The sequence below is a fragment of the Dendrobates tinctorius genome, unplaced genomic scaffold, assembly GCF_039654945.1.
Source record: "Dendrobates tinctorius isolate UK_male_01 unplaced genomic scaffold, ASM3965494v1 ptg000027l, whole genome shotgun sequence".
Taxonomy (NCBI): Eukaryota; Metazoa; Chordata; class Amphibia; order Anura; family Dendrobatidae; genus Dendrobates; species Dendrobates tinctorius.
This window is the reverse complement of record NW_027361695.1, coordinates 7,470,771-7,486,406: the sequence shown is the minus strand read 5'-3', so window position 1 is coordinate 7,486,406 and position 15,636 is coordinate 7,470,771. Positions and strand designations below refer to the sequence as shown.

The window sequence follows — 15,636 nt, the reverse complement described above, 5'->3', positions numbered from 1 at the left end:
TTTCACAACGTTGACCAAAAGACTGTCCTTTTGGCCTCGATTCTACTGATACCTATTTTTAATTACTATATCTGTAGTTGTAGTACTGTGGGGTTTTTTTTTCTGTAGAAAAGCAGTTCACAAATAATATGTTCCATGCGGTATACTTTATTTTTTACCAATGTTTCTTCAAACCTAGTACAAAAAATTACAAGCAACGTGAACAAAGTCTGATCATGGATGATGTCTCAGCCAAGACTGGTGGACCCTTCTGACAGCAAATTATCTACAGCGGAAGCAAAAGATTGACCATGTTGAAATCCAATATTCCCAATCCTCTTTTGTTTCGCTTCAATATTTGTCTTCAGGTGGCAACTTAAAAAAAATCTTCGTAAAAACTTAGCCCGGGAGGATCGCTCAACCACTTTTACTCCGTGGTCATTTTTTCAATATTAGGAGCAAATAAAAGGAATTTTTTTTGCCAGATATAAAAAAAATATTTTTAAAGGGCTCAGACTGGTATAAAATAAAAATAAAAGAAGAGGTACTGTTCTAATCGATCCCTCGCAGCTTCTGCTTTGATGTTTACTTGGTCCCTACTGGTCCTGGTCCTATCGTGACACATCTTAAATGTCGATCGCTTAGTTTATCACTAAGCCTTAACCTTGGAAATATCATTTCTACTCAGCAGCTAATTTTAGCCTTGAAAACATTCAGTAATTTGCAGAATTTTACTTTTTGCCCATGAATATTTTTCTCCATTTTATTACTTTTACCGTTAAAAAAAAAATTGAGATGTTGAGTCATATTCCCGAGCCACGAGATCTTTATCAGACACCGACCTGTTATGTTCTTGAAGCAGTAAACTTTAAACATTACCACACAGTCGTCAAATGCTTTAGGAGATATATATCTTGGTGTACCGTATTCTGGTAATTGATAAAACCTTCTACCGGAACTCAAAAGCCCCAGGTACAATGTTCTTTTTTTTGTTCTTTTTTTCCTCCTGACATATAATTATGATACCGTCATTATTCATAAACTTCTAAGAAGCTTCCAAATCTTTGTTCAATAGATAAAGTTTTACAAAGTATGAATTGTGCCTTTACTGCCTTGAAATTGAGCAAGTACAGATATTTATTATATATATATAAATGTATGTAAAGCTGCGCCAAGGTGACCCCTAAAAGGGATTTTCCTTGAATACGTCCTTCAAAAATAAAGAGATCGGAATTCTAGGTAATATCCTGCACAAACCATTTTGGCACAAATTAAGTTGACGATATACATTAGATGGTTGTTCGACAGTCAACTATTCCTTTCGGCCATGATACACATGTATGTTCCCATTGACTGAGAGCGCATGAGTCCTGCATGGAGAGTGGAGAGTAAACGCTTCCATACACATTAGACTAAAGTTAGAAGGACCTGTCGATATTGGTTGGTTTGGCCAACAGTCCAATGTATATACAGTAGGAGCCTCCCGACTCTACTCCAACAGATGATGTCGTGGAAAAGAAGGATTCAACCTGTTGGATTCCAGCAGCTGATCTTTTTGTTCTCCCTGGAAGTGTTGGGACATGACGCTCTCATAGAAAACACAAGATCTCTCACTTGAACCAAATGTTCCTGATCATGGGGAGTAGGGAGAGTTACCTGTTGGCTGGTAGACCACAGAAGTGATGTATCATGTCTTACCTCCACTGGAAACAAAAGGATCAGGCATGCTGAAAATCAACTGCCAGTCCTCTCCACCGGATATTTGATGTCTAGGGGATCGGACAATCGTCTTCACATTATATAATTGGCTGGTCCTCCTGAAGTCGCTGGGTTCCTCTGATCTTAATCTAATGTTTATGACCAGCTTTAGATTTTTATTAGCCTGACTATCAGATTTTTTTACTTCTTTGAAAGCATCGTTGATGACATCCTACCACAGTAAAAACAGGATCAGGCATGTTGAAATTCAACTATTAGTCCTTCTCTCCACTGGATATTCGGGTGATCGAACAACCATCTTCACATTAGTTGGTTGGCTGGTCCTCTTGAAATCATTGTGTTCCTCTGCCCTTAATCTAATGTTTATGACCAGATTTAGATTTTTATTAGCCTATCATATTTTTTGAACTACCAGTCCTTCTCTCCACTGGATATTTGGGTGATCGAACAACCATCTTCACATTAGATGGTTGGCTGGTTCTCCTGACATCTTTGGGTTCCTCTTACCTCAATCTAATGTTTATTGCCAGCCTTAGATTTTTGTTGGCCTATCAGATTTTTGGAAGTCTTTGGGAGAATCATTGATGACATCCTACCACGGTGCAATATCAATGTTTCTCCCCAAAAAATACAAAGTTAGATGATCAGAGTTATGTAAATTCACTCATTCCCATCACATTGATTTATTGTCTAAAGGCACAAAATTGTAATTGGGTTTTGACTCTTAGTGGAATGGCGTTTCTTCCAAGCGTCTTTCTCAGATTTCTCTATGGCCGGTTCATCATTTCTATGATTGTGTCCATCCATCTTGGTTCTGGTCATTGTCTCGTCTTGATTTTTTGAGGAATACCCATTGATGGATTATCAACGTGTAGTCAGTGGACACATCTCTACACGACCTGCATTATCCCCTTATTCCAGGACTTATTGCATCTTGTTATTCCTGTGTCTGAATTTTATATTATTCAATATCATTGTGCTATTTTACTACGTTACCATATGTGGCCACTGACTTTTGCTTTGTGTCTTTGCAGAAGGTGGAACGTGCGAAGTTATAGCAGCCCACAGATGCTGCAACAAGAACCGTATTGAGGAGAGATCACAAACAGTGAAATGTTCTTGTTTGCCTGGAAAAGTGGCCGGAACAACCAGAAACAGACCCTCTTGTGTTGACGGCAAGTACCTCAGTTCATGTTTCATTGTTGATTCTTTAAATGTCCGGGTGCTGGAGAATCCTCCGTGAGTCGTCAGATTTAAAGGGATAGTCTCATTTCTCTTGTCTAGATGGTCTTCTTGCACATCAGGTCTCTAGAAAAATGTCATGGGTGGTAATTTCGGCTTATTGGTCTATGACTAAGTCTTCAATTCATAACCATATGTAGCCTGTCAAAATTTTTTAATATGTATATAATTACTATACTTAGACCCTATCCCATTAATTACTGTAATTAATACAAATCACAGCTCTGAGGACCATTCTGGATCTTCATTGAAGACTAGCATAAGGACCTTAACTGGTACCAAATATTATTTTTTTGTGGCTAGACCTCAAAATAGCAAAATCTTTGTATGTCCCAGGAAATCAGTCACTTCCCGCTCCTCCTCGTCTCTGTCTTATGTCTGTCCGTGAGACAACTGGCTGCAGCAGGAGCCTCTCCCCTTTGCTGTTTGCTCTGTATATACAAAAGTGTATAAGCTCCTAAACAAGATAACTGGAAGGGAAGACATTTGTGTCCCCCGAGAGCAAAGAGCTTTTAGTAATGCCAGTACAAAGAGAATTTCAGGGTGGGCAGGAACAGGAAGTGATGTAGGAGGAGGGGCAACAAGGACATCCCAATTACAGGCAAACTTTCTTGTTACTTATTATGTACAGGAACATCTAGAAAAGTTACCAAATAGAAAAAAAGTAAAAGCCCTGATTTACTAAATCATCCTGGTACATACATTTTATTAAATTTCAAGAACATTTTCAGGAGTTTAAAGGGATTGACTTCATTTTAGACTCAACCTGGCCCTTTATAAGTATATTGTGCTATTCCCATTCTATACATTGACCGTATCATCAACGGCCTATCACATCCTATTGCTTTACATACCATTGTGGAAAATATTGTGTTAAAAAATTCCATTGCGTCTCCCATAAAATGTCGGAAACTTTCGACCATTCTGCATTCTTTCATTAGTCGCTTGGATTAAAACGGTGAAATCCACTCGAAATCTGTTTGACAGCATCACAAGTGATCGAGTCAACTGCTATAGGCAAGATAAATATATTTCCTATGGTATGGGATGTGTATACCGTATGTGACTTGTACTGTCTTGACATATATATATCGGCTGAGCATTGCCTACGAGACTCAGAGAGGTACGATAAATTACCTGTAATGAGATGGTAAAAATAACTTCAGCTCATGATCTGGGTTATCGGAGATTGTCAGGAGCGAGGGGGAAAAAAAGGTTAAATTAGGAATATTTCTCGAATTTGGAAGCGCCGCTGGTTAATTTTCACATAAAGAACTGAATGTAAATGAGGGGGGGCACCGGAGGCACTAACCTGTAGCTTATCCCCGTAGGGCATCCTACATCTCGGCACTTGGTTTGCGCAGGAGCTATATTAAGATCCTCTTGTAATAGCCACTGAATATGTGCGGGATGAACATAAGTTACCTCCATTGAGTTATTGGGGTCAGTTATCAGCCTGTGTTTAGAATGTGGTTATTTCAGTTAAGTTTAGGATCGTTCAGTAAATAAACCTAAAATGTAAAAATTAAAGAAAAAACTTTGGGCTTCTATTAAACATGTGCCGTTTGTAATTCTGGTGTCTTCGTGTGGGCTATGGACCGAGGTAGGGACCTACCGGACTCCCGTAAGAGTTGAAAAAATCACCTAGGCACTGACGAAGCCTCCAGAATCCTCATGTAACAAATCACCTTTGTGGGGGTTTCTGATCTATGGTACTAGGAGAGTCAGATGCACATTCAAGGGGTCAAAAATGGTTGTGGGGCGTTCCACATTTTCACATAAAATGTAAAACTTTTAGTCCCAAACCATTTGTAATACTGGCGCCTTCTTGAGGACTTCGGACTCGGGAGAGACTGTCACCTCTGTACACCCTACAACTATACATTTACCAGCTCTCCTAGAATGTCCAGGAGGCTCCCAGAAAAATGGGAGCCTCCTGGACTCACGAAGGGTTGGCATGTCACCAAGACACTACCGTAGATTCCAAAATCCTCATGGAGCAAAGAGCCTGCAGAGGGTTTCTTGTCTCTGATTCTGGGCATTGTAGGGTGATTATTAATGGGCCAGAAATGGGTGTAGAATGTTTGCAAATTTTCCACCTAAAATGTTAAGACAAAATGGAAACTTTTGGTCCCCTACCAAGCATGTGCCACTTTGAGCAACAGCCACATCTGTACCCCATACATCTATGCCCCAACTAGTTAAGGCAAAATGGAAACTTTCGGTCCACTACCAAGCATGTGCCACTTGGAGTGACTGCCACCTCTGTACCACTACAACTATGCCTCAACTACACATTTATCAGCTCTCCTGGAACTACTGAGGGGCTTCCATAAAAGGGGAGACCTCCTGTGGACTCCTGGAAGAGTTGGCAAGTCACCAAGGCACAAGCGAAGTCCCCAAATCATCATGGAATGAAGCACCTTTGGAGTGTTTCCTGTGATACTAAGGGTGTAGGACGCACATTAGCAGACCCGAAATAGGTGTGGCGTGTTCCACTTTTTCATGTAAAATGTTAAGATAATATTTAAATTTCTGGTCACCTACCAAGCATGTGCCATTTATAATAATGGAGCCTTCGAATGGACTTTGGATTTGGGAACAGCTGCCACTTTGTACCCCTTACAACTATTCCCCAACTATATGTTTACCAGCTCTTCTGGAATGTCTGGGAGGCGCCAAAAAAAGGTAAGACCTCCTGGACTCCTGGAAGAGTTGGCAAATAGAAAGAAGTAACTTTTCAGGGTTCCGGTGTGCGATACTGGGCGCAAGGGATGCATATTGAGGTGGCGCAAAACGGGTGTGTTATATGGGTGTGGCCTTTATAAGAAGAAGAGCGGTTATGAAAAAATAAAAGTCGGCACAATATTGTAAAACCAGGATGACATGGAGCACAAAACAAGCAGGAGTTTTTTTTAAATAGTCCGTGATTTTTTATGGACTTCCATCAGATAAATGGCCTGATTCCTTTAAAGCGATATTAATCCTCGTACCCGCTGACAGCTTTCTCACTGTAATCAGCTTTACCAAATGTTCACCATGAAGCGGCGGAATAATTATCACTTGTATGAACAATATGTTATGTGGGCAACTGCAAAGTGACGGTAAATCAAAAAGTGAATGCTAACGGCGCTCCAGCTCTGTGTCTCGTCTGGGGATTAAAAAGTATTTTACATATATGTTTCATATATTTAGGACTGAATGGTATAATAATAATAATAATTTTTATTTATATAGCGCCAACATATTCCGCAGCACTTTACAATTAAGCGGGGACATGTACAGACAATAAATTCAATACAAGTTAAGACAATTCAAACAATGACATTAGGAGTGAGGTCCCTGCTCGCAAGCTTACAATCTACAAGGAAATGGGGGGACACAGTAGGTGAGAAATGCTTGTTAATTCAGGTCTGGCAATTATAATAGGGATTTTCATATAAAGCTGCATGATCCGGTCATCAGCCCGTGTGTTTAAGTGCAATAGACAAGTATCAAGTGCAGTTATGTGTATGAAGGGTGTGGAGACAGATGAATAGTAGGGTGCAGATTCAGAATAATATTTGGAAGGAGGGAACAGGGCAAAGTTAGCTTGCTGAGTAGTTGATGTGATAGGCTTCTTTGAAGAGATGGGTTTTCAAAGCGCGCTTGAATAGGTCAGGGCTAGGTATCAGTCTGATCGTCTGGGGAAGTGCATTCCAGAGAGCTGGAGCAGCACGAGAGAAGTCTTGGAGACGGAGGTGCGAGGTTCGGATTACGGGGGATGTTAGTCTTAGGTCATTTGTAGAACGGAGGGCACGTGTAGGGCGATAGACAGAGATGAGAGAGGAGATATAAGGCGGTGCAGAACAGTGGAGAGCTTTATGGGTGAGAGAGATGAGTTTATACTGGACCCTGTAGCGAATAGGTAGCCAGTGTAATGACTGGCATAAGATGGAGGCATCGGTGAAGCGGCTGGACAGAAATATGACCCTGGCTGCCGCATTCAAGATGGATTGGAGAGGAGAAAGTTTGGTAAGAGGGAGACCGATCAGAAGAGAGTTGCAGTAGTCCAGACGAGAATGAATAAGAGCGACAGTAAGAGTCTTAGCAGTTTCAAAGGTGAGAAAAGGTCGGATTCTGGAGATGTTTTTAAGATGCAGGTGACAAGAGCGACTGAGTGATCGGATGTAGGGAGTAAAGGAAAGTTCAGTGTCGAATATGACCCCAAGACAGCGGGCATGCTGCTTGGGAGTTATGGTTGAACCCTCCAGGGTTATTTCGATGTTAGGTAGAGTGAGGTTAGTAGAGGGGAGAAACACAAGAAGTTCAGTTTTAGAGAGATTTAGTTTCAGATAGAGGGAGGACATGATGCTAGAGACAGCAGACAGACAATCCCTGGTATATTGAATTAGGGTAGGGGTGATGTCAGGGGAAGAAGTGTATAATTGGGTGTCATCAGCATAGAGATGATACTGGAACCCAAATCTGCTGATTGTTTGTCCAATAGGGGCAGTGTATAAAGAGAAGAGGAGAGGGCCTAGGACTGAGCCCTGCGGGACCCCGATAGTAAGGGGACGAGAAGAGGAAGAGGAGCCGGAAAAAGATACAGTGAAGGAGCGGTCAGAGAGGTAGGAGGAGAACCAGGAGAGGGCTGTGTCCTTGAGGCCTATAGAGCGGAGCATAGTGAGGAGGAGCTGGTGATCCACAGTGTCAAATGCGGCAGAGAGATCCAGGAGAATCAGCAGGGAGCAATGACCTTTCGATTTAGCTGTTATTAAATCATTAGAGACTTTAGTGAGGGCAGTTTCAGTAGAGTGTAAAGAGCGGAAACCAGATTGTAAGGGGTCGAGAAGAGAGTTATCTGAGAGATAGCGGATTAGACGGGAGTGGACCAGGCGTTCCAGGAGTTTAGAGATGAAGGGAAGGTTAGAGACAGGTCTGTAGTTAGCAGTGCAGTTCTGGTCCAGGGATGGCTTTTTAAGTAAAGGGGTTATGATGGCATGTTTAAATGAGGAGGGAAATATACCTGAAGAAAGAGAGAGGTTAAATATTTTAGTCAGGTGAGTGGTGACCACTGGTGAGAGAGACTGCAGGAGCTGTGAAGGAATAGGGTCACTGTTGCAGGTTGTAGGCCGAGCAGAAGTGAGGAGCTTAAAAACTTCTTCTTCTGAAACAGGCTCAAAGATGTCTAGTGAGCTTGAGGTGCGGCAGAGAAGGGGATCCAGGCACTGAGGAGATAGGGCTGAGATATCCTGATGGATGTGGTTGATTTTTTCTAGGAAATAAGTGGCTAGATCCTCACCGCTGAGGTTGGTGATGGGGGCCTGTACTTTAGGTTTCAGGAGGGAGTTTAAGGTTTCAAAAAGTCGTCTTGGGTTGTTGGATAGTGAGGTGATGAGGGTGGTGAAGTAGGATTGTTTGGCCAGATGAAGGGCAGAGTTATAGGTTTTGAGCATGAACTTATAGTGGATGAAGTCTTCTGCTAAGAGAGATTTTCTCCACTGCCGCTCTGCACACCTCGAGCAGCGCTGAAGAAAGCGTGTTTGCGTTGTGTGCCAGGGCTGCCGTTGTCTGTGTCGGGTCTTTCTGCGTATAGAAGGTGCTGCTTCATCTAGGGCATTCTTCAGTGTATTATTGAAGTGTGACAATGCTATGTCTGGACAGGAGAGGGTGGAGATGGGGGCTAAAGATGTGTGGAGATTGTCCCTAAGCTGTTGGGTATTAATGGTACGTGTATTCCGATAAGTGTGGTAAGTGGGGGTGTCCCGGGTGAGGAGACAATTCTTGACAGAGAAGGAAAGAAGGTTGTGGTCCGAGAGCGGGAGAGGTGAATTAGTAAAGTCGTGCAGCGAGCCGGGGCGGGAGAAAACCAGGTCCAAAGTATTCCCGTCCTCATGTGTAGGAGAATAAGTAAACTGTGAGAGGCCGAATGAAGAAGTTAGAGAAAGAAGATGAGAGGCAGACTGGGAGAGCGGATCATTGATGGGGATGTTAAAGTCTCCCATGATGAGGGTGGGGATGTCACAGGACAGAAAGTGAGTAAGCCAGGTGGTGAAGTGGTCTAGAAACTGGCGGGAGGAGCCTGGAGGGCGATAAACGACCGCCACTCGTAAGGAGAAGGGCTTAAAGAGTCTGACGGCGTGGACTTCAAAGGAAGGAAATGTAAGTGATGGAACCGGGGGGATGACCTGGAAAGCACATTGTGATGAAAGGAGCAAACCAACACCTCCACCCTGTCTGTTCTCAGGTCTGGGGGTATGTGAAAATTTCAGCCCACCAAACGAGAGAGAGGCAGCAGCGGTGGTGTCTGAATGCTGGATCCAGGTTTCTGTAATAGCCAGAAGGTTAAGGGAATTAGAGAGAAAAAGATCGTGAATGTAAGTCAGTTTGTTACACACAGACCGTGCATTCCAGAGAGCACATTGGAAAGTGAGAGGAGAAGGCATGCACTGAATGTTAATAAGATTAGCAGGGTTTCTATATGCAGCTGGAGGAGAGTAATGTATGCTGGTGGAGGGAGGCCCAGGGTTGGGGGAGATGTCACCTGCAACTATTAAAAGGAGAAAAAACAGAAAAAGCAGGTGGTGGGATGATTTGTATGAACGTTTTGAGTGCTGCATGGAGGTTTTGGATGGTTTGGTGTGGGTAAGAAATGTCAATAGAGCCTCAGAGTTAAACATGGGAGAGGGGAAAAGGGAGGGGTGGATATGCAGAGAGTGCACAGAATGTGTAAAAGGGCAGGCGAGTTGTTAAAAAGCAGAAGTGAAGACAAATAAGCAGCAGGTTAATATGATCAATGCATACGTAGTACGACTGACCAAGAAGCAAGCGTGCATGAAAAACTTATGCACCTTACCTGTCTCCTGCCCAACTGCATTGTCTAACTGCAAAACACTTTATCCTGTTGCACTTAATCTGTTGCACGCGTAAGCCCGCACGCGTGCTATCCCAGCCAGAGCTAAATATATATGAAATGAAATGTCTGCTAGCTTCAGCCACCAAAAGGCCACAATCAGTAATTAACCAATTAGCACAAGGCCAGAGCAGGCATTACTATGCAGGGTAAATAACTAACGCTGGACAAGGCCATCAAACTGAGAAAGGGAGAAAAAAAAAAAAACACCTTTCTACACTTCAAAGCAGAAACCAAATATATAAAAAATAAAGACCCACCACAGGAGTGATGGAATGAAATACCATAAAAATATCTGGCACTATATGATGCAGTTCACACTTGTCAGACAGCATACATGGATGATGGAATGAAATACCATAAAAATATCTGGCACTATATGATGCAGTTCACACTTGTCAGACAGCACACATGGATGATGGAATGAAATACCATAAAAATATCTGGCACTATATGATGCAGTTCACACTTGTCAGACAGCATACATGGATGATGGAATGAAATACCATAAAAATATCTGGCACTATATGATGCAGTTCACACTTGTCAGACAGCATACATGGATGATGGAATGAAATACCATAAAAATATCTGGCACTATATGATGCAGTTCACACTTGTCAGACAGCATACATGGATGATGGAATGAAATACCATAAAAATATCTGGCACTATATGATGCAGTTCACACTTGTCAGACAGCATACATGGATGATGGAATGAAATACCATAAAAATATCTGGCACTATATGATGCAGTTCACACTTGTCAGACAGCATACATGGATGATGGAATGAAATACCATAAAAATATCTGGCACTATATGATGCAGTTCACACTTGTCAGACAGCATACATGGATGATGGAATGAAATACCTGTGTGAAGAAGAGAAGAGAGGAACATCAGCTTCACTGCATTGTCTAACTGCAAAACACTTTATCCTGTTGCACTTAATCTGTTGCATGCGTAAGCCCGCACGCGTGCTATCCCAGCCAGAGCTAAATATATATGGTATATATAGTATACGGTACACCATGTGTGACATCAGAAAATGGACATTTTTGAACTTCCTATTCATGTCTATATCGATTGCTCCTAACCTCTGAGGCTATTTCAGCAGTGAAATTTGGCACCTTTTTACCTACTGTGGAACAAAGTCGTGACTTTGTAGCTGCTACGGGGCCCATAATGAGCAGCATCTGCCACTGAACTATTGCCCTCGCGGTTGGAATTTACTTCCAGTCACCACTAGAGGGAGCTCAATACCCTTTAGATTTCATGTATAATTTTATCTGTGTTGAGCTCCCCCTAGTGGTTACTTCTGGCTGCTAGAATTGTATTATTTAATGGTGTTCTCTCATTTTTGACTCTTATGGCTCATTAGCAGGATATATTATAAGCGCATTGGTCCCACCTCTTGGACCTCATACCTGTCTCAAGATCAGGCTCTACATTACATATTATGCCAGTGTGAATGTAAAGGTGGATGCGCATGCGCAAGTCACTCATTTCAGCTAAGCAAGCCACCTTAGATGGGGCCAGAAACTTGAAATAGGTGTGGGTTCTTCATCTGGACCCCACATCTGTTTTGAGAAAAAGGGGTCTATTTCACATTGCAAAAATTGAGAGGTGGTTGTGCATGCGCAGGTGCAAATATCTCTGTTCAGCACTGTGGGGTTTAATAGACAACCAAGCAACCAGACTTAGATTTGGTCCCTTTCTTAAGATAGGTTTGGGTTCCTCCTTATAAACCCACACTTATTTTGACAAAAAGGGCCGCTTTCACACTGCTAGAATGGAGAGGCGGCTGCGCATGCACAACTCTCTCTCTTTTCAATTTTTTCAGGTTCTAAAAATGGCCCGGCCACATTGTCGAGATAGGTAAGGATCCCACCGCTGAAAACCACATCTCTTTTTAGAATATGGTTTTCGTTCACACTGCTAAGAAAAGAGAGGAAGCTGCACATGCGCAGCTCTCTTTTTTAACGGTTCAAAAAACAGGTAATCAACCATATATTGAGATGACCTCATTTTTTAAATAAGTTTAGGTCCCACCACTGGAACCTACAACTATTTTTAAAGTAGGGGCCCCTTTCACACTTCTATGAATGCAGAGGTGGCTGCACATGCGCAGCTTTCTCTTTAGCTCTGCGGGGTTCAATAAAGAAAACTGCATAGATTCTCTCTCATTCTTCAAATACAGCGGGGAAAATACGCTAAGTATTTGATACACTGGCGATTTTGCAAGTTTTCCTACCGACAGAGAATGGAGAGGTCTGTAATTTCTCTGTAAACCTCTCCACCATGGCCAAGACCAAAGAGCTGTATAAGGACAACAGAGACAAAACTATAGACCTACACAATGCTGGCATGGGCTTTGTTCTTGAGATTGATGCACATGGGACTCGAGTTGAACCTGCATTTATAAAATAAAATATTAAAAAGTCCTTAGTGGTAGAGACCAAGTAATGGTAACAGCAAACTTTCGAGACTACTCCGTTGTCTTCTCATCTCCAAGGATTGATGTATGGTTCCTACTACGACAAGAGATATAAAGCACCAATCTCTTCCCGCGGAGCAAATGGACCCTTACACTTCGCGGCTTCTGCACCCCCTACAGTTAAAGCCAACTAGTCCTTGTGATTAAATTGCCCCCCCTTATGCGGCCCTCCGTGTCACAGGCTCACATTAACGCTTCAATATACACTGTATTGAGCAGCACATTTCCGCAGCCGGGGCTCGGCGGCGGGCGCAGCCGAGAATGAGCTTTACATCCATTACGTTCCAGTCCAGGGAGACCGAGGTGAATGTCCTGCTCGGTTTGCAGCGTCATTACAAGAGGACATGGCCATAGATTTTGCCGGCAGTGTGAAATGATGCACATTGTTCATAGAGACAGCACATTAATAACCCAAGAATCTGAGATCTCTTTATATCTGAGCTGAGGAACTGCTGCAGGGATAAGAACCTGACTCCTTTTCTTTAATAGAACATTCTTTTTTTTTTCCAAGCTAAGAAATGAAAATTGATTGCGTATGCTTCTTCTGAGATTTTTTTTTTTTGGTATTAGACGTGAGATAAATGTAAAGATATTGACTTTGTAGTGACAAACGGTTTAGCGGAATGTACCCAGAGAATAACATTGCTGATCTAGAAACTAGATAGATAGATATGTAGAAAAAAAATTTAAGCTTACCATATATACTGATGTATAAGCCAAGTTTTTCAGCTTTTTTGTGCTGAAAATGCCCCCTTTGGCTTATACACAAGTCAATTGTCCTAGAAAGCCGGAGGGGAAGGGGGAGCGGCGGAGCCGGGGTCACAGAGGCAGGAGCCGGCGGCTGTGGCTAAAGTCTATGCCGTTTCTAAAGAGAAATGAATATTCATTTCTCTGTAATAGAGCACAGTGACAGCCGCAGCCGCCGGTTTCCAGCACACATCCTATTTACCTTCCCTGTGAGCCCTTGCTGCATCTCCTTCGCTCCGGCGCCAGCAGCTCTTCCGGCCGAGCGATCACGTGGCCCCGTTCATTAAGGTGATGAATATTCACGCCTCTCCACTCCCATAGGCGTGAATATTCATTACCTTACTGAGCGGAGCCACGTGATCGCTCGGCCGAAAGAGCTGCTGGCGCCAGAACGAGATGCAGCAAGGGCACGCAGGCAAGGTAAGTAGGATGTTTTTTTTTTTTTTTTAATTGGAACCATGCATACAAGGATAGGGGATAAGGAGCCATGCAGACAAGGATAGGGGATAAGGAGCCATGCAGACAAGGATGGGATGAGGGGAGCCATGCATACCCAGCTTATACGCGAGTAAATAAGTTTACCCAGTTTTTCGTGGCAAAATTAGGCGCCTCAGCTTATAATACTCGGGTTGGCTTATAACTTGAGTATATACAGTACATCTTCCTGCAGTCACCACTAGGGGGAGCTCAGGAGCTTACTGCATACATTTTATCATAGACCTCCTAAGCTCCCCCTAGTGGGCAGGCAATCCAAAATTTATTATTTACATACTCACTGTGTTTTCTACAAACTTCGCCTAAATCAATAGTAAGCGTGAATATAAATAAACAAACTTTACAATGTACCTTATCAGATAAATATGTTTTTTTTTTCTCCTCTTATGAGCCACTTCTTCTGCTTCCCCTGCCTCTTAACTTGATCATTAGTTTGGGAATACAGCTAAAATAATTTTTTGCTCAAAGCACAACAGTTCTGCCACCTCACTCAGCAATCAGATTACAGCTGCCTGTTGAAATCTATGAAGAGCAACAGGAGAAGGGGAGGAGTGAGGAGCAGAGTGAAATAAATAGTGAGGGAGACACACATATATGGTGCTGGATTCACAGCTGTAAAGCACATTATTGCTTCATATGTCCTCCATGTTTCTGCTTACTAGTAATTATTTTTCTTACCATAGTGCTGGATTCACAGCTACAATGTGTCATGATCCATTTTTGGATCTGTCAGATTCTGGATTCTCTGATATAACCTTTTGCCCCCGGTGGCCGCTGGTGTTAGTACAACTGTAGTTGATCTGCTTGTGGGTTTTTGCCCCGGTGGCCGCTGGTGTTACTGCATGTTAAGATTAGTCAGCTGCTGGGGACCACTCCCTCTCTCCTATATAAGGTCACATGGTACACCAGCAAGCTGTTGGTGAAACTGGTCATTTACTAACCAACCTTTGCGAAGAGAGGAGCGATCTGGAGCAGTGCTGTTGCAGCTTATCTGAAGCCTTGATGTTTCTGCTGGAAGCTGTGATCGGGTGCCTTAATCTGCTGCTGGGAGCATTGGCAGCAGATAAAGCTAAGTTTTGGTTTTAAGTTGCTTTAACCCCGTGGTGTCTGTTTTATATTTCCTTTCATGTGTTATTTGGTGCAGTACACTTTTTCCCTATCTCACCTCCTGGGGAGGGTTGCGGGTTTAGCTTAGGGCTAAACAGGAGATAGGGACAGGTTGGAGACTTGGGCCTCACTACCATCAAGTGTACCCCCAAGTTAAGGAAAGTCAGGGCACCTCCTTAGCCTGAGGGGCAGTTCAGGGGCCCAGGTTCCACGTCTCCTGTATTCCCCCTACTGCCCCGTGACATTATGCTCAGTATTGCTGCATAATGTGCTAAATGCATCTGCTTTGTAATAAGTATTTATCTTACCATAGTGCTGAACTCACAGCTACAATGCTCAGTATTGCTGCCTAATGTCTTCAATGCTTCTACTTTCTAGTAAGTGTTTATCTTACCATAGTGTTGAATTCTTATCTTTACTGTATACTATTTCTGTTTACTGTCCTCCATGCTTTATAGCACATGTGACTCTTACTTAGTGCTGGATTCACAGCTACACTGCTCATTACTGCTGAATAATGTCCTCCATATTTCTGTTTCTTGTAAGCTTTTATCTTACCCATAGTGCTGGATTCACATATACACTGCTCACTGCTGCTGCATAATGTCCTCCATGCTACTGCTTTTTCTGAGCATTTGCAAAATAAAGACAGCTAAGCAAGAATCCCTCTGTGTGTGCAGTGTATAGGAGACATCATAGCAGCTTGTCTCCACCCAATAGCTCAGAGACAACTGAAAGAGTTAGAACCTGTAGAAGGGCTGGAGCATAATGACAAATGCTAGATACAAGTCACGTAATGGCCAGATATAATGTTATTCCTCTAGACAGCTGAAATGATTTCTGAAACAATAGATACGAGTTAACTCTATGCCTGGATATTTTTATTTTACTTTTCTTGTTTAATAGAAATTTAAATATTTAATTTTGGAGAATTACACAAACAAAAAATGT

At 42.6% G+C, this 15,636-nt stretch overlaps 1 protein-coding gene across 2 annotated transcripts in view; it reads left to right on the top strand.

Moving 5' to 3' along the window:
• TAFA1 (TAFA chemokine like family member 1) overlaps positions 1-15,636 on the top strand; it is a 641,958-nt gene that overhangs the window by 414,637 nt on the left and 211,685 nt on the right. For both annotated transcript variants that reach the window (XM_073569741.1, XM_073569742.1), the window contains exon 4: positions 2,733-2,873. In XM_073569741.1, the coding sequence (XP_073425842.1) occupies positions 2,733-2,873 (141 nt within the window). The remainder of the gene's footprint in view (positions 1-2,732; positions 2,874-15,636) is intronic.